Source organism: Chenopodium album, chromosome 6 (assembly GCF_948465745.1).
Source record: "Chenopodium album chromosome 6, dcCheAlbu1.1, whole genome shotgun sequence".
In the NCBI taxonomy this organism is placed as follows: Eukaryota; Viridiplantae; Streptophyta; class Magnoliopsida; order Caryophyllales; family Amaranthaceae; genus Chenopodium; species Chenopodium album.
Genome location: NC_137839.1, coordinates 24,793,248 through 24,811,639, shown reverse-complemented (window position 1 = coordinate 24,811,639; position 18,392 = coordinate 24,793,248). Strand labels below are relative to the sequence as shown.

Sequence of the window (18,392 nt, the reverse complement as noted above, 5' to 3'; positions counted from 1 at the left end):
AGCTTAGCTAAGCTAATTTTCTTGGCATTAGCTTGGCCAAGCTAATTATTAAACTTTCCTCCAATGGTTTAGCTATTAGCTTGAAAATTATTAAAATTGCAAGCTAGTCCCTAAAAGCAACCATTAGAGTTGCTCTTAACAACCTAATAGGAGCTGATGGGGATTGTTGAACGAGGTCAAACATGGCGTTAGATTGTTATGACTTTTTTTTTTTTGACAGAGTTAGATTGTTAAGACTTAACTCCACTACTCTTCCGTTAACTCGCCAATTGTTGTTGATGACTTTACCCTTAATATAGATGGCGAAATGACGTGCATTGCCCCCATATAAACGCTCGCTCCTCATTAATATGCATGTTAACGAGGATTTTCTCCAAACTAATTACCCACAAGCCACAACGGGTTCCGTTCAAAAAAAAAAAAAAAAAAAAGCCACAACGGGTTAAAAGATAATAAAAAAAAGCCAAAAAAATAAAAAATAAAAAATCAGGATTCAGAATTTCTCCCTCTCTCTCTTCCGCTCCAACATCCAAATTTTGCAATTTCGCAAAACCCTAATTCCACTCTCTACTTTTTCTCTCTCTTTCACTTTCTCTCTCCTCTTCTTCGCATTCTCACTTTCTCTCTCCTCTGCAAATCCATGGCGTCGGAGGCAAGCGCCGGAGCAGGCGGCAAATTCCGGAAGAAGCTCTTTCGACGAACCCAAGCCACGCCTTACGATAGGCCGCCGACTGCTTTACGCCCTACTCAGCTCGTCGGTGCTGCCGCTGAAAGAGAGAATAATGGTTGGCTTTCGAAGCTTGTCGATCCAGCTTCACGCCTTATCACTGCTGGTGCTCACAAGCTTTTTTCTTCCGTCTTTCGGAAACGCCTTCTTCCTCCTCCTCCTCCACCTCCGCAATCTTCTCATGGTATTTTACTGTTCCCCCCCTCTATTTTTTTTTCTTCTGATATTTGGGCTGTTTTTATTGCGAATTTAGCTTAATAATTTGTTTTTGAATTGAATAATTTGGGATTTGTGTTTGGGAATGATGGGTTTTGTTTTAATTTTTGTGTTTTAGCTTAATTTGGGATTTGGGAATTGATTAATTTGGGAAAATTGGGTACTTTTGGAATCTGGTTACTGGGTAATCTGGGAACTTGGAATTGGTTATTAGGGAAAGGAGGAATGTATGATTGATTAGAATTGTTTAACTTAAATTTCATTTGAACGTTTTGCTGAAAATGCTTGCTTATAAGGTTATTAAGGTATCTTCTATAGATTCAGAAGCCGTGAAGGTGTGAAGTAAAAAGTGATTGTATTTTGGGGATGTTGTCTTACTTTTTTTAGGTTGTGTGTAGTTTATTAGTAGCTGATTTCCTGTATTTGCTTGCTCTAAATTATCGTCCAAGTTTATAATCTGTCCTGTTTTGGTGTTGATGTCGTGTTTGATTACATTTGAATGCTGTACCGTCATAACTAGTTGTGATAAAAGTGATGGGGTTGGCATTGGCGGTATGTTTGCACTGATTAAGGTTACCTTGATTAAGATTTTAATGTATGATTCTAATCTGGTTTTATTGTTGTTGCTATTTTGATCTTGATTTTAGTTTACACGTCTAATTGAATAGTGATGTTTAAAATTGTGTTTTTTATATTTAAACTCAAGCCAAATATAAATCTGAAATTCTTATCTGAGTAATTTCCATTTGACTTTTTCCATTTATATAGATGAGACGCCAGAGATAGTGGACGAGCAGCCAGAAACCACGACAAATGTATGTCTCATATATTGTACATGTCTTGCCTATCTGCTATACTTTTAAATTTGTATTCTTAATGACGATATTATTTTTGCCTATTCAAAATTCATGTTTTTGAATCATAAAAACTGTTCCATACACAATAAAGAATAGAATATGTATTCTAGTGAGTGTGATAGTGCATGCCTCTTTAGTATTGGACCTAACTTTACAGATATTCTTCTTCTATATTTCTGAATAATATTTCTGTGTTGTTTAAAATTTCTTGCGACATTTGTTTGGCCCATTTTTTTTTTGATTGAAGTGAAAATGTAGTGAGAATAAAGTGGGCAAGCAATTTGGGGCATAACTATCATAATAAAGTGGAGAAAAATGATTTAACGTTGTATAGCATGTAATTTGGGATGTCTAAGTATTACATGTGGCAAATAAATTGGATGGAGGAAGTAGGTTGTATATAGCAACATGGTAGTCATTGTTGCAATTTCATATTTGAAAGAAAATTGTAGATGCTCGAACGCCTTACAGTACTTTAGATGTCCTACGTAAATGATTCCTTGTAATAGATTGGAGTTAGATTGATTTGGCTTTGTTTTGGTGAAGCTCATATTCATATATGCAATATAGCAATCAAAGAAAGTGTGAGGGTCCATTTTATTTTGCTAGGTAAGGGTGACTCTGCTAGATTGTCCCTCACAACTTTCACAGGTTAACCAAGCCCTACACACAGGCCAAGCCAAGCCTTTGAGTGGGGTGAGGGGAAAGGAGGGGAGGGTGACCTAATTCATAGGCTAAACTTTTGAGTTGGGGGGTTTGGGGGAGGATATGGGGAATCTCCACCCACCCTAGGGTCAATAACTCAATTTATTTGGTTTTGGTATATAAGGATCACTAAACTAAGAACCCTTCACATGTCACGGATTAACCCAACCCAAATATGCAGGCAAGTCTTTGAGTGAGTTTTGAAGGGGGAGGGTAGGGTCAGGGAAGTCCGCACCCCCAATGTCCCATTTCTTTGAATTCGATGAGGTCCATTTAGTTGGTTTTGAGATCAATCAATCAATCAATCAAAGCCTTAATCCCAAAAGTGGGGTCGGCTAACATGAACCAAATATGATTATTCCGTGTAGTCATCAACATAAATCTTTCTCCTCCATCCCTTACGATCCAAAACTTCATCCTCACGTAAATCCATGCACTTCATATCCTTCCTCACTCCTTCCAACCAAGTCATTTTTGGTCTCCCTCTTCCTCGTTTAATCCCTCCATGATCCCACTCTTCCACTCTTCGCACCGGTGCACCCACGGGTCTCCGTCTTACATGTCCAAACCAACGCAGACGATTTTCCCTTAATTTATCTGCAATGTCTGCCACACCTATTTTCTTGCGAATAACCTCATTTCTGATTCTATCTCTTAAAGTGTTTCCACACATCCACCTTAACATGCGCATTTCCGTAACCTCCATCTTTTTAATATGCTCTTTCTTAGAAGCCCAACATTCTGTACCATAGAGCAACACTGGTCTTATGGCAGTCCTGTAGAATTTTCCCTTCAACCGTAGGGGAATGCTGCGGTCGCATAACACTCCCGTGGCCGCTCTCCATTTAAGCCACCCTGACTTAATTCTGTGGGTTACGTCTTGATCAATGTCACCATTCTTCTGGATGATCGACCCAAGATACTTAAAACATTCACTCATGGTCAAATCCTTTCCATCCAAACTCACCACTTCATTGCTTGTCCCCCTCTGAGTGCCAAAACGACATACCAAATATTCAGTCTTACTCCGACTTAGCTTAAACCCTCTAGATTCCAACCTTTGCCTCCATTGCTCCAACTTAACATTAACCCCGTCCTTAGTCTCATCCACCAAAACGATATCATCCGCGAACAACATACACCATGGAACCTCATCTTGAAATGGTCTAGTTAATTCATCTAGAACCGTTGCAAAAAGAAAAGGGCTTAATGCAGACCCTTGATGCAATCCGATTGTAATAGGGAAATCTTTTGTCAACCCTCCGCATGTCCTCACATTTGTTGACACATCCCGATACATATCCTTAACTAGGTCTACATACCTTCGTGGGATACCTTTCTTCAACATTGCCCACCAAAGTATCTCTCTTGGCACCTTGTCATATGCCTTCTCTAAATCAATAAAGACCATATGAAGATCTTTCTTCTTTACCCTATAAAACTCCATCATTTGTCTTATCAAATGGATTGCCTCCATAGTAGATCTCCATAGTTGGTTTTGAGATAAGGACTGAATATTATAATGGGGCCCAAACAATTTATAGTTTTATTTAATTAGTTAAAATGAGATCTGGAAGTAAGATTTAAATATGTTGTATTAGTCCTTAGTAGTTGTATGTATAAATCTGAGTTGATCTGATAAGAAAAATTGTCAATATTACAAGGTTTAACTGAAGCGGCAAAACTTTTGTAATTGGAATGCTAGGATAAATAAAATGTATGACTGATATCTGTTCAGATCACTTTTCAATTATCTGAATTTAAGCTATGTTGTTCGGAGAAAATAGTTATATCGATGCTCTTACTTTGACGGTATGACCTTTGTGTGAACTTATCATTGTGCTCTTAAATTGTTGTTACTTGTCACTACCCTTGGACCATATATATTTTCTGTTACAGCTCATCACTAATTCATATTGACTAGGTTGGCCCTTCTGGCAACAAAGAAGCAGTTGCTTCTAAAGGTAATGATCCAAGCAGAGTATCTCGGAGCGGTGAGGTTGCAGATTTGGAGGATATTTTGAAGCAAAAGACCTTTACTAGGCAAGTCCTGTTAGTTTTTTGCTAATGTTATTTGCATGGTAATAATATAATAAATCTTGCCTTGAATATAGGTTGTGTTGGCAAATCCCCCCCCCACCCGCGGGTATGTTTTTGTTTTATTTTGACACTATTAAGAAATGGTTAAGAGGAGATCTTTACTTCTACTCTTTACCACAGTATGATGGAGACCACTTTGAGTGTGAGACATATTCTTGCTTGTTGGTGTTTCTTTTCAAAATCATAGATGGTGATGAGGGAAAATTCTTATTCTTTCCAGTAAAACCTGAAAATTTTCTCTACCATCCTTCTTTGGTTGTCCCTTTTTGTGGAAATTAAAATTTTTACTTTTTTTTTTGAAGGGAATTAAATTTTTTTACATAATACAATACACTTTATCCACTTTGGTACTACATATTTCAGTTGCCTACATTCAATTTATAAATTATGTTCTCTTAGAATTTTGTTTATGTGAGCAATCCCAGTTAAGTTAGATGAATTATATAGAAAGCTTCAAATGAAATTAAAATTATTAAAATACAGGGAGATTGCTTTTCATCTTTTGGATCACTACACTTGCTGATAGTCTTCTATAAAAATATTATGCTAACAGTCAAATGTAACCAAAATCTGATTTCAAAAGCTAAATGTGGTACTTATGATCAGATTAAATTTTCTTTCCCTCCTTTTTTTCTTAGAACTTTAGAAGCATTGATTCTTGTCAACCTAGATGAATAATGGAATAAGCCCAATAAGGCTTAAGTGAAAGTGCAATCTCTGGGTTGTTTAATTTTATCTGCTTTTTAAAAGTTGTTAGCTAGGCATGGACTTGTGTACAATGATAAGTGGGGAAGTTATCATGATATAAATTTTGAGTTTTGGTTGAATATTTGTAGCCACTTTTAAATTCAATTTAGAGACAGTGTAGAACATTGAGATGTACTATTGGTAAAGCAAATTGGCATTTCATGTGTGTGGAGTATCAAATATGGACTTTAACATTGCCCTAATCCGTCTATATCTCTCTCTCTTTCTCTTTTGGCCCCCAGGTCTGAGATAGATCATCTAACTGCACTATTGAAGTCAAGAACTGTTGATAATCTGGTTGAAAATGAGAAGGGAAGTTCAGAACCCAACTCTTCAGACGAGAAAGCTTTTCATAATAGATGTGAAATTCTAACTAATTATCCTGCTAATGAGAATGGAGCAGAGCGTGTACTCCCTGCAGCCATCACTACTCCTGTCACGAGATCAAAGGTGGGATATATCTTGAGATTCTAATTGTTTTGACTTCTGTCTCCTCTTATATTTGAAATGGTCATGCTGAGTTTTCCCATGCAAATGTTTTGTGTATCTAGGTACTTGAAGATGTTGTTGCTTCCCCTGCTGAGCTTGCTAAAGCATACATGGGTAGCAGGCCTACGAGAGCATCTCCATCAGTGCCGAGAGAGGACTTATCTGCTTCTTATAATCCATTTTTTCAACCAAAATCTCCAGCCACATCTCTTATTCAAAAGCCTGCCAATGAGATTGGAGCTGCTGCTAATGGTTTTATGACCCCTAGATATAGAGGAAGATCTGCAATATACAGTATGGCTCGTACACCATATTCCAGGCCTCATCCTACAGAAGTGTTTAAGGTTTGCTCTAGAAAATCTGTTAAAATTTGTTGAGTTACATTAGTGCTTGCTTATATTTATGTGCATGATTCAGGCTGCTGAAACTTCTTATGGTGCCCATGGTGCGTCATCATCATCTCATAATGCAACGGAGATTCAACAGCTTAGTGGATCTAACAGACAGGTAATATCTATCTATGAGATATTGGTTGTAGCCTTTGTAGGTGTGATGTGTGCTTGCTCATTTTGGTTTCTACTTTTGTCAGGTTCTGAAGCGCAGGAGTTCTGCCTTGGAAAGTGATATAGGATTTGTTGGTCCCATACGTAGGATCCGTCAAAAGCCTAATCTTCTGCACTATAAAGCCTTGTCTCAGCCTGTTTCTGGTGCTACACATGTAAAACAAGGATCTGGGTTTCTTACAGATGCTACTGAAGTGCCCTCTTCTATTAATGGGAGTGCCAACCTCCGTTCATCAAAAGCACTTGTAGACAATGGCATGCATAATACAAGATATAAAAGTGTTCCTCCGCAGTCTATTGAAACGGCTCAAAAGATCTTCCAACAGCTTGACAAATTCTCTTCAAAAGGGAAGTCTCCTGAGAAGAAATTCGACATCGTAGGAGGAAGTTCATCTGGGAAGATGGCAACTGATATGCGAGATGGATTGGCTCGTAAGAGCATGAATACAGATTCACTGAAGGTTTTGCAGACTATTGAAGACAGTAGGAAGGAGAGTGGTTTGGTCGACTCTTCTAATGCACCTGATCAGTCACTTCAAATTTCACAAAGGGTAGAAGGTAGCTTTCACAAGTCTGTTCCCTCTGTTGAGGAAGGTGAAGAGGCTGGAAGACCTACTAAGGCCCTGGATTTTAAGAATCCTCGGTCAAATTATGACCATCCGCAGAAAAAACGGGCATTTCAGATGAGTGCTCATGAGGTATTTATTTCGTTATCTCTCTGCTGCATCCTGTATAGGAACTAGATTATCCTTGACCTCATTTTTAGTTAATACTAAACACACTCCTTTTGTTCGTATGTATGTCAAGATAAATTGTACATTGTATGTGTGTATGGAATCAATGGACACAATTTAGTTTAGGTTTTATTTTATGCATAGTTATGCCCTCTTCGAAATAGAATGTCCACATTTCTAGTTTGACTCATTTAGCCATTTTTGCATCCTTTGTAATTAATTAATGCATCTATATTTGATCAACAAGTTCCACTCATTTGCAAGCACTCAACTTGGTCATACTCTTTGCTATAGAGAACTTGGATATTTTTTTTTGAATGTGATTGCAATGGAAATGTAATTTCTAGATTGACTCAGTTTCTTGTGGTTGTAAATGGAAAATGTTTAATTTTTGCCTACACAAGTGATATTGCCTTTGAAATACTATCTGCATGTCTTCTCTATTGGCTAAAGTTGTCTGCACCATGGTGTTGAATTTTAATAGTTTTTGTTAGATAGTTCTGTCTTTGAAGTGTAGATCTTGAATATTGTGTTTTGTTCTTTTTATATTCTGATGATAATATTTTGATTAAAGTTTGCTATATTGTCTCATCTAGGACTATCTGGAGCTGGATGATGATGTTCATGCAAATGGTGTTGCGTCAACTCCATTTGTTAAAGGAGTGGAAGACCATGAGTTGGCTAAAAATTCTGCTTCCATCTCTGATAACCCTCAAAGTGTGGCAATCTCAGCTGGGAATCCTCTAGCTCCAGAATTAAAATCATCAACAATTTCATCGGGCTCAATAAAAGAGTCCCCAACAGATGGGTTTGCTGCTGCACAAACATTTTCTGGCTTTTCTGTTCCTATTGGATTTTCAGCATCATCATCAACTAGCACTAGTACACAAGCTGCAGTAAGTTATCCTCTTTCAACTGTGGAAATGAACAATGTTGCTGGACAGACTGAAAAAATAAATGATATCATTGCAACAAGCTCAAACTCTGCATCTGCAAAGGACATTAAGTCAGAGTTGCCAAGCAGGTACTTAATGCTCTCTTACACTCTATTTTGGAAAGTAGACTCCTACCTTCAATTGTTAGTATTTTGTCTAAGGACTCTGTAAGAAGCATTTACAGTTCTACCCTTGTATCCATTTGTCATTCTACTTCCAAGTTACTTGGCTAGAATAGAAAATCAGACTGAGGTGAAAGTTGACTCCTGCTAAATGAGAATGGGAACATAATGTTTGAACCTCTGTTAATCTGATTTTTGGCAAAACAACAAATAACTTGTGTTTTAGACTTGAGCTTTTTCTTGGCTTCTGAGAATTTTTTATATTATGGACTATAATGAAGGTCTTGTTGGAGAAATTTGATAGATATTAGCTATAAACTTTGTCGTTGTACTTCAGGACTTGAGGAGAGTGGTATGTTTTACCATTGGAAAATAATTATATATGTGACTAGCTTATCCTCCCTTCCCATTGGCTGGAGTGGCTATAGTTAGAACAGTTGCACAAATTAGCAGATTAACGTACACGGGCTAGCGCGCTTTACTACAATACTTGCCACTCTCAGATATTTCTTGAACTTGAATTTATAGTAAATTTTTATGTTTTTTGGTCAATTATGTTAGACTCTGATGCTTTCTCTTTGACTTGAATACTAATGGCTATTGCTATTTCCAGTGCAACTGAAGCAGATGGACCTGATACGGTCAAGAAGAACACCCTACATTTTGGGGATGTTTCTAAGAGAATGGAGGGTGACCCTTCTTCTGTGGCAAACTCAGCCAAAGGTTTATTTTCCTTTGGAACACAATCAAATGGTGCAACACTTAGCAATGGATTATCCAGTACGTTATCTGGGACAATGGGTGTGTCATCTCCCGTTCAAACTTCAAGTAGTTCAAATGATCAGGTTACAGTTCCCGTGTCAGTGTCGTCTTCACCATCGCCATCGCTCTCTGTTTCTAATGGCAATGCTGTATCAACCTTTTCCTCAGTTACTTCGGCAGGAACCATCATGTTCAGCTCTGCTACTACTGGGGGCTTGCTAAACTTTGGGAGCAGCAGTAGTCAGTTTTCTACCTCAACATCTGCTCCATCAGCTTTTGGTTCCAGTTTCCAATTCGGATCTTCTGCAGTTCCGTCTACCTCAGCGTCAGCTTTGGAGTCTATTGCTGGACCTAAATCAAGTGAGACTGCTGTTAGCAATTCAATTGGTGGCCTGATTAGTGTAAAACCTGTTGGAACTGCTACTGTAGGGAACACTATATCTGAATTTAATGCTTCTACTTCCAAGTCTGCCAGTGGCGAGACCCAAACTGCTCCTCCAGCTTTCTTTAGTTCTGCATCATCATCTGCTGTTGCATTCTCAAGTTCGACACCAAATTTCTCAAGTCAATCTGCTTCCTCACCTTCATCTAATATTTTTGGGTTTAGTGCACCTCCTAGTGTTAATGGTAGTGCTTCTGTAAGCACTGGTTCTAACCCTTTCACTACTGGCTCAGGGTTCGTATCTAGTGTTGGTTTCCCTTCAGTGACTGCACCTGTTAGCTCTAGCAGTAATACATCATCCACCATATTTGGTTTGCAATCGTCTAAACCTGCCACCTCTGGTTCTATGTTTGGCTCATCATCTCAATTTACTGGGTTTAATTTTGGATCGACAGCCTCTGGGACTTCCGGAGCTAGTAATAGCACACTGATTTTTGGAGCTACTTCCAGCTCCTCTGCGGCTAGTATCAGCACCCCACTTGTGTTTGGAGCTACCTCCAGTACCTCTGCAGCTAGTAATAGCAACCCAAATGTGTTTGGAGCTAACTCTAGCTCTCCAGCAGCCAACAGTGGAGTGTTTTCATTTGGGGCTGGTTCATCCACAGCCTCCGTTTTCTCAGTCCCTTCTGCTGCAGCTTCCACATCTGCTCTGAGTACAACATTTTCATCTCAGCCGGCATTTGCTAGCTCTACCTCACCATTTGCATTTGGTTTGACGCCCCCTGCTGGAATTAATGATCGAATGAGCATGGAAGACAGTATGGCTGAGGATTCTGTGCAAGTTTCCACACCAGCAGCACCAGTTTTTGGTCAGCCAATTTCAGCACCATCAAGCAATTTTGTGTTCAATGGAGCAGCAGCTCCATCTGCAGGAGGAAGCCCATTTCAATTTTCCGGCCAGCAGAATCAATTTGCTCCCCAGAACACACCATTTCAGCCCTCTGGTAGTCTAGAATTTAATGCTGGTGGGGCTGGGAGCTTTTCATTAGGTAGTGGTGGTGTGGATAAAGCAAGCCGTAGAATTGTGAAAGTAAAAAAACAAATACGGAGAAAGTAAATGTGGCTGTGTCACAAGAATTTATGGAACAAAGGTGTCCTGTATTGGTTTTCTCATGGAGCAAGAATGGGCATGACACCAGGCTGCTGGGATGACTTGGCTTTCGCCTAGGTTTATCCATCGTATATTTCAGGAAAGGAAGGTTAGTCCTTCCATTTTATAAAACTTTTCTTTTTTGGGGATAGGTTAACATTTACAAGGCCTTTTTCACAATTTTGAGTTTTATTTGGAGCTGGTCGAAGATTTGTATTTGTAATAATTGTAGTTCAGTAGCTAGCGTAGGATCATGTCTTCTGTACCCATATTGTGTACCATAAAGATTAGAGTCTCGAATTTAAATTTTTTTAAAGTTGGAAAAATACTACAGTGTATTGTACTGTAGTAGAATGGTTCTATATGTTTATTCCATTGGAAAGCTTTCTGTCTCGACCCGCTTTCAATTTCCATGCAAATTTCTTACCAATACTGTTTTTTTTTTTCTTCTTATTGGTTTGCGATTTTGAGTGGTTTAAGGTAATCAATAAAGAATTTATAATTGATTTGTTGCTTGTTCTGATTTCTATAGGGGAAGATTGAGACCTTGGTATTATGTTGTTTATAATTAGGAATTGCTAAATCGGATTTTATCTGTGCTAGAGTTGATTTTGTTTGGTACTAGATTTCCTAATTTGTCTTTTAACTAGAGGTGTGAACAAGCCGAGCTGAATTGATTACTATTTTGTTCATGCTCATTTAACTTAGGCGAGTCTCTTGACCTTGAGCTTTTGTTTTTCTGAAAGTTAGTGTTCATGAATGGTTTCATTTATTGATAATGCTTAGGGGTGTCAATTCGGTTAAACAGTTCGGGTTTGGGTTGGGTTTATCAGTTTCGGGTTATAACGGGTCGGTTTATAACGGATTGAAATAATAAGCGGGTCGGTTTGGGTCGGTTTTGAAAATTATCGGGTCAGTTCGGTTTGGTTTTTTTAATTGCAGTTTCTATTCGGATCGGGTCCTTATCGGGTCGGGTTCTAGTCGGTTCGGGTCATAATCAATTTGGGTTGAAGTGGGTCGGTTTGAAAACGGGTTTAGCCCATTTAATGTGGGTTTCGGTTAAAAACAGTTCGGGTCTTAATCAGGACGGGTCGTAATTGGTTCGGGTCATAATCAGTTTGGGTTTAACTGGGTCGGTTCGAAAATGGGTTTCGGTTCAAAATAGATCGGGTGAAATCGGGCCCAACCATTATTGTTTCGGTTATAATCGGTTTAGATTGAACTTGGTTGGTTTGAAAACGAGTTTACCCAATTTGAAACGGGTTTCTAATCAAAATCATATCGGGTTAAAATTGAGTCGGATGATTATCGAGTCGAATTAGTCAGATAATGGGTAGGAACGAGTCATGTTATAATCAAGTCAAGTCATAAATAAGTTGGGTTTATCGAGTAGTGGGTTGAAACAGATTAGATCATAAACATATTGGGTAACAGGTTTGTAAATGACTCAGTCATAACGGGTTACGGGTTTTAAACGGTTTGGTCATAACGGGCTACGGGTCGTAAACGGTTCGGTCACAACGGGTTACGGATTATAACAGGTTCGGTCACAACGGGTTACGGGTTGGAACGATTTAGGTTTATCGGATTTTTATCGGGTTTTAACGGTTTTCGGTTTAAAACGGGTCGGGTTACTATCGGGTTTAAACGTAATCGGTTTGGATTGCTTTCAGTTTCGGGTTGTAACGGTTTGGCTTGATAACGGGTCGGGTTAGTAACGGTTTGCACAAATTCGGTTTAGTTCAGTTTCGGTTTGGAAAAAATTGGGTCGGGTCAGTTTTCGGTTTCCAAAAAACGGATTTTAAACAGTTCAGTTCCTTTTTGGATCGGTTCAAAACAGTCGGGTTTAACGGTTCGGGTCAGAAACTGACAGCTCTAATAATGCTGCATTTGTTAATGAGATTTTTTTTTCATTATCAAGTTTTTCTTATAACTCGTTCAAAAACAAAAAAAGTTTTTCTTATAATAGGTGTTTTTTTTTTTTTTTTTTTTTTTTTTTTTTTTTTTTTTTTAAAAAAAAATTATTATATATTAGCTTCAAGTTTTTTAGTTGACACGTTTTGACTTGAACACTATTTACATTTCTCTTTCACCGTATTTTGTGATTTATACGTAATGATAAATATAGTCATGTGAGGTCTTGTTAGATTCGTCGCGATGTATATTTTCAAAATATCAACCTTTTATATTTTTAAGTAATCGATTATTAAAGATATTAACGGTTGAATTTGTACATCGATAAATGTGAGTAAATTAATATGTCAACTAAAAAGAAACGGCCGAAGAAGGACTTTTGCCGGTAACATTTGAATATTTTGAAATAAATCTTAATAATAATAATAAATCCTAACTAATACGCACCAACACAAAATTAGCATTTGGACATACTTAAGATGCACAGCAAACACTAAAAAACGCTGCCAGCATTACACTACGCACAACTGAACCTGGTACTCTAAACCTAGGCAAGGCCAATGAGCAGTCTGTACAACCTCCTTCACATGTTGCGTGTAACATCCTGACCAATCTCAGTAGAAAATTTGATTCTAATAATCCAACCTTTCACTGGTCTTATTTTATTAATCCAACCTTTCGATTATTGCTGATTAATCCCACCTTTACACCCTTTTCTATTTTATCCGGCCTAACCGGTTATCCCACCTTCTACAGTGGGTTACCTGTCCACGTGTCTTACTACGGTTGGTTGATTTTTAAAAATTTTTTTTTTTAATCCTTTTTTTACCCTCTTTCCTGCCCCTCACCTCCATGAAACCTGATACTACACTCCGAGCCACCCCAACCAGCCACCTCTACCGCCCTTCCCCAGCTACCCTCCTGCCCTTCCCTACTTCTCTAGCCACCCCAATCACGACCAAACCCCCACCTAGTTTCCCTTTTCCAGTTTCAATGGGCGGGGTTTCGGAATTCAAGATTTTCGATGGGTCACCAACCACGACCAAGATCTCCCCCTTGCCGCCCTGTTATATAGTCCGGCAGAAACCCGAAACCCCAACCTAATTTCTCTTCTCAATTTTAGTGGGTGGGGTTTCGAATTTCAAGGGTTTCAATGATGGTTTTCAACGGGTTGGGTTATTTCGAGGGTTTTTGTTGAGGATTTTCAGAGATTTTTGAGTGTTGGCCGAAAAGAGAGGGGAAGAGGGACAAGTTGGCTGGAAAAGGGCGGTTAGGGGGAGGGAAAGAGTGGCCGGAAGGTTGTTTAGGGTTTCCAACGAAGGTTGGTCGGAACAGTGGAAAGAGAGAGGAAAGGGGAGTCGGAAAAGGAAAGTTAGGGGGAAGGACTGGCCGGAATTGGGTGACAATAAGGCTGCCGGAATCCATGGGGGACTTGGGAGTGGCTTAGGGGAAGGTGGGGTCATGGGTTGTTGCCGAGGCTTTTTAAATTTAATTTTTATTTTAAATCCTTTCTGTTTTGTTAAAAAAATTGAAAAAAAATAAAATTACCTGTATAATAGGTAACCAGTCAGGTTGGCCTAATAGAATGAGATGCCCCCTAAAGGTGGGATTAATGAGCAATAATCGAAAGGTGGGATTAATAAAATAAGACCGACGAAAGGTTGGATTATTAGAATCAAATTTTCCTTACTATTATGCATGTATAATATACCATTAAAGTATAAGTTGTCTTAATCGTACTTTTTGTGTACTATTATGTATGTAGTGGTACTTTTACCATCCTATAGGTATTTTTCCCCAAAATACTTACCACTTGTCACTTATTATGCATGTAATGGTACTTTTTACATCCTATAAGTTTGCTAACAAATACCATATATGCGCTAAGGGTTAATCGTTTAAGTTCATTTATAAGTTCGCAATTGATTATAAATCGGTCAAAGCTCGCTCAAGCTCGAATAATTTTTTTTATATTAACTTTAGTATATTTATATATTTTTTACTCATGCATATTTGTAACAGGTACAAATTATTTCATCTTATATAGACATGAAAAATCTAACATTATTGTTTTCTGCAGAAAGAATGAAAACTTATATAAAATTAAGCGGATGTATTAAAACTTGAAAGAATAAATTAGGGCTCGTCTATATTATTAAGCTTGTCCAAGCTCAAGCTTAAACTTGTCAAAATACAAATGAACAGATTCGTGAACAAAGCTCCAACAAGTCAAATCCTTAACCAGCCAAGCTCGAGATAGCTCGAACACTATCTCGACTAAAACGAAACTAAGTATGGGTTTAGACAACTACTAATCGATTGCTACTTGTTAGGGTATGATAAAAGACAAAAAAAGTGCATAAAAGACATGGAATTGATGTCTTCATTCGTTTAATGGTCATATAACTTTAGAAAATTGATGATGTTAAGAACGGCTAAAAGTAATCTAGTGAGTAAATTTTTTGGTTCCACTAGCATAAAGACACCATAATTCATGGAAAATAACGGAACCAATTTGCTATCCTTATCAAATACCAACATTACATGTGCTATGCAATTGAGATGATATAGTCTATTTGAACAAATGGTATTTCATTCCAATTATATCAACATCTTAGATTATTTTTTATAAGATAAGATGGAAATTAACAATGTTAAAACTAACCTACTCCGATTGTACGTGATACTATAATTTGTTTATTATTTGCTTTTCCATGTTAGTTTGTTTTCTATTTGACTGTATTTTCGAGGAAAATACACTAGGTGGATATAATACGTACGTATGGCTGAGAGAGTGAATATTAAACAATTACAGTATACTCCCTCTGTTTCTAAATACGTGTACCAATTTGGTTAGAATACATGTTTTTAATATACAAGTTTAACGTTAAATACTTACATATATATGTTCCGGATAGCTCCAGTTCTGTTAATCCTTGGGGGTTGGTAAAGCTTAACCGTCCAATTCCGCTCCTGCACAGTCAACACAAATTAGCTAGCTCGGGGGTTATCTGGGAATAACCACTCCGATGCTAAAGTTAGCAATTTGATGAGAAGAATAAATGAGAAGGTAAGAAAGTATTTCTAGAGAGAGAAAGAGATAAAGATGTAGAGAGAGAGAGAGAGAAAGATTGTACCTTATGATGGAAATATGCTTGGGTATTTATAGGAACGTAACCAAGCTGGTGCCACCTATCAACATAGGTGGTAGACCGACTTTGTAGGCAGCAAGTGCCTATGTGGCTTGAAGCAGCTCTCCACGTGGCCAGGAAAAGGCCGACATGGATGTTAAGCCGGTATACTAATCAAGACTTGATTGTCGATAAAAATGTTTATGTGCAGCTAATTGTTGACGGTGTCGGCGCTATCCTGTACTACAAGCCCCTTAAGTGAGGGCGTCTGTAAAACGAAAGGGCTCACTTTATAAATCCCTGATGTGCGGTTGCATTCCGATAAGAAGTTTGAGATTAAAAAACCTCTGATTTGCCCCCAAAGTGAGCTAAGTACCGATAGTACTTTGCTCAATTGAAAAAAAAAGAGATTTTGTAAAAAAAATCTTTGATTTGCCCCCAAAGTGAGCTAAGTACCGATGATACTTTTCTCAAATGAAAAAACATGAGATTTTGTAAAAAATCTCTGATTTACCCCCAAAGTGAGCTAAGTACCGATAGTACTTTGCTCAATTGAAAAACATGAGATTTTGTAAAAAAAATCTCCGATTTGCCCATAAAGTGAGCTAAATACCGATAGTACTTTGCTCAATTGAAAAAAACATAAGATTTTGTAAAAAATCTCCGATTTGCCCCCAAAGTGAGATAATTACTGATAGTACTTTGCTGAGTTGAAAAAACATGAGATTTTGTATAAAAAATCTCCAATTTTCCCCCAAAGTGAGCTAAGTACCGATAGTACTTTGCTCAATTGAAAAAACATGAGATTTTGTAAAAAATCTCCGATTTGCCTCCAAAGTGAGCTAATTACCGATAGTACTTTGCTCAATTGAAAAAACATGATATTTTGTAAAAAAAAATCTCTGATTTGCCCCCAAAGTGAGCTAAGTACCGATAGTACTTTGCTCAATTGAAAAAACACTGTGTACACAGACAGGGGTTTGGGCAGGAAAAGTAAAAAAGTAGTGGGACACGTGTCGATCATCGAATATGAAATGTTCAAAAGGCGGTTTTCCCAACTGTTGGATTGCATGCACGAATTGTCAAATCAATCGACACTATTCATTGAGGTATATATACCTCAAAAATGAACAAATTTCACCATTTTCGAATCATTTTCAAAAAAATTCACCATAACCACCCTAAAACTCTAGCTTTGGCAATTTATGTTCTACATCGAATAATTTTGCAAACCAAAGTTGAAATAACGATTCTTCTCTTTTGTTGATTTCAGACTTACTTCTCTAAGATTACTAAGCAAAACGCCCAGTCTTCAAGAGGTAAAAAAACCCTAACCTTTTGATTTTATCTTCTTTTTTCATTTATTTTTTGTTAAAAAATTGTCAGTTGGTGCGTGCCGTTTGCGGTAGGCTTGTGTTATATTTTGTTCATGAAGTGTATGCCTGAGTCATTGAAAAACTCAACAGCGGGTATGGCCAGAAGGCTGACCCGTTTGCACCCTTGTGTTCAGCTTTCGAAAAGAGGTCGTTCTCTCGTATTTTAGAAGACGTTGACATTGTTGACCTTGAGTTTATAAGCATTTGTGACCAAGCAGACTCAGAAATAACCGTCTACGAGTACGGTTATAATATTGAAAAAATAGGTCGAAAAACAACTGCGATGCCAAGAACAAAACGTACTACCTGCCAGCCGGAAGAGGCTGAAGCCTCTGAGTAGCGGCCAACCAAAGAGCTGATAGCAAAAGAAGAATAAGATATCAGGGATGAGGATATTTGATCCGTTGACAGATCTCTGGAAGAATCTGAGGAAGAAGAAGAGACTAATGTCGGCAATTCCCTAGAAGAAGGTGGGAGTGCTGACGACGAAGATGAAGGTGATGATGATGATCAAAGTGATGCCGAAGATGAAACTGAAAGCCCAAGGGTTATAAGATTTAACCATGGGAGCAATACTGCTAGCGGTGGAATAGAGGAAGAGAATTTGGACAAGGGATATGATTCGGAAGTAGATGATCTGAAACACCGAGAACCTCTAAGACTGAAGGAGGATTTCAAAGTTGTGGATACCGTTATTGATCCAGAGTGGAGCCAAATCGCTATTGATAAGGAATATTGCCGTATCGGGCAGTATTTTTTCAACATGTCACCAAGTTATGATCTCAAGGTGCATGAAGAAGAGAAGACAGCTCTGGATTGCCCTAACGGCCATATAGTCGTATATGCCAAGCATTTTGAAGGGCTGAGGTTTCCATTACATCCGTTTGTAGAGAAAATTCTCAGGGCTTGGAACGTATGTGTTGCTCAACTAACTCCTATAGCTATTCGCAAGATTATATCTCTTATCTGGGTGATGATCTTCATGGACTTTCCTCATACTCTTAATCTGTTTCGTAAGTTACATTGGATCAACAAAGACAGTCAATCACCTGGATTCTTGTCATTATTCATAGCTTCCGGCAAATGTACAGTGTGGCCGAAATAAACGAGTTGTAAAAAATGGATGAATCAGTTTTATTTTTTAAGTGTTCCTGACGACTATATGGTTCGCAGGGTGTTCTACCCTCCCCATAGCATGTTTGACACAATAAAAAGTAGGAAGTTAGGTAGACTGGAAGAATATGCATTTAACTTCTTTAACTGTAGATATGTAAGTGCCGATAAGAAAATCAAGGATGTACCGAGGGTGTGGTTGCCCAATTGTAATTATATCCTGGGCAACGCCCTTCTGTCTCACGTCGGTCTCTACTGGACTGACGAATTTGGTATGCCCCTTTTCATGCCGGCTTTTGTTCTCCTGTCTCTCTTTTCTTCCTCTATTATAATTATGTACACATTTTACATTAATTTTAATTATAAAAG

The 18,392-nt window shown here is 38.1% G+C and overlaps 1 protein-coding gene across 1 annotated transcript; it reads left to right on the top strand.

The window, feature by feature from the left end:
* Positions 1-422: 422 nt before the first annotated feature.
* Positions 423-10,896, top strand: LOC145635970 (nuclear pore complex protein NUP1-like). The gene is made up of 9 exons (XM_081687392.1): positions 423-911; positions 1,712-1,758; positions 4,430-4,548; positions 5,595-5,802; positions 5,904-6,185; positions 6,259-6,348; positions 6,431-7,102; positions 7,735-8,162; positions 8,809-10,896. Exons 1-9 carry the CDS (start codon positions 641-643, stop codon positions 10,454-10,456), a joined length of 3,765 nt encoding a protein of 1,254 aa, XP_081543518.1. The 5' UTR covers positions 423-640; the 3' UTR covers positions 10,457-10,896.
* The last annotated feature ends 7,496 nt before the right edge of the window (positions 10,897-18,392 follow it).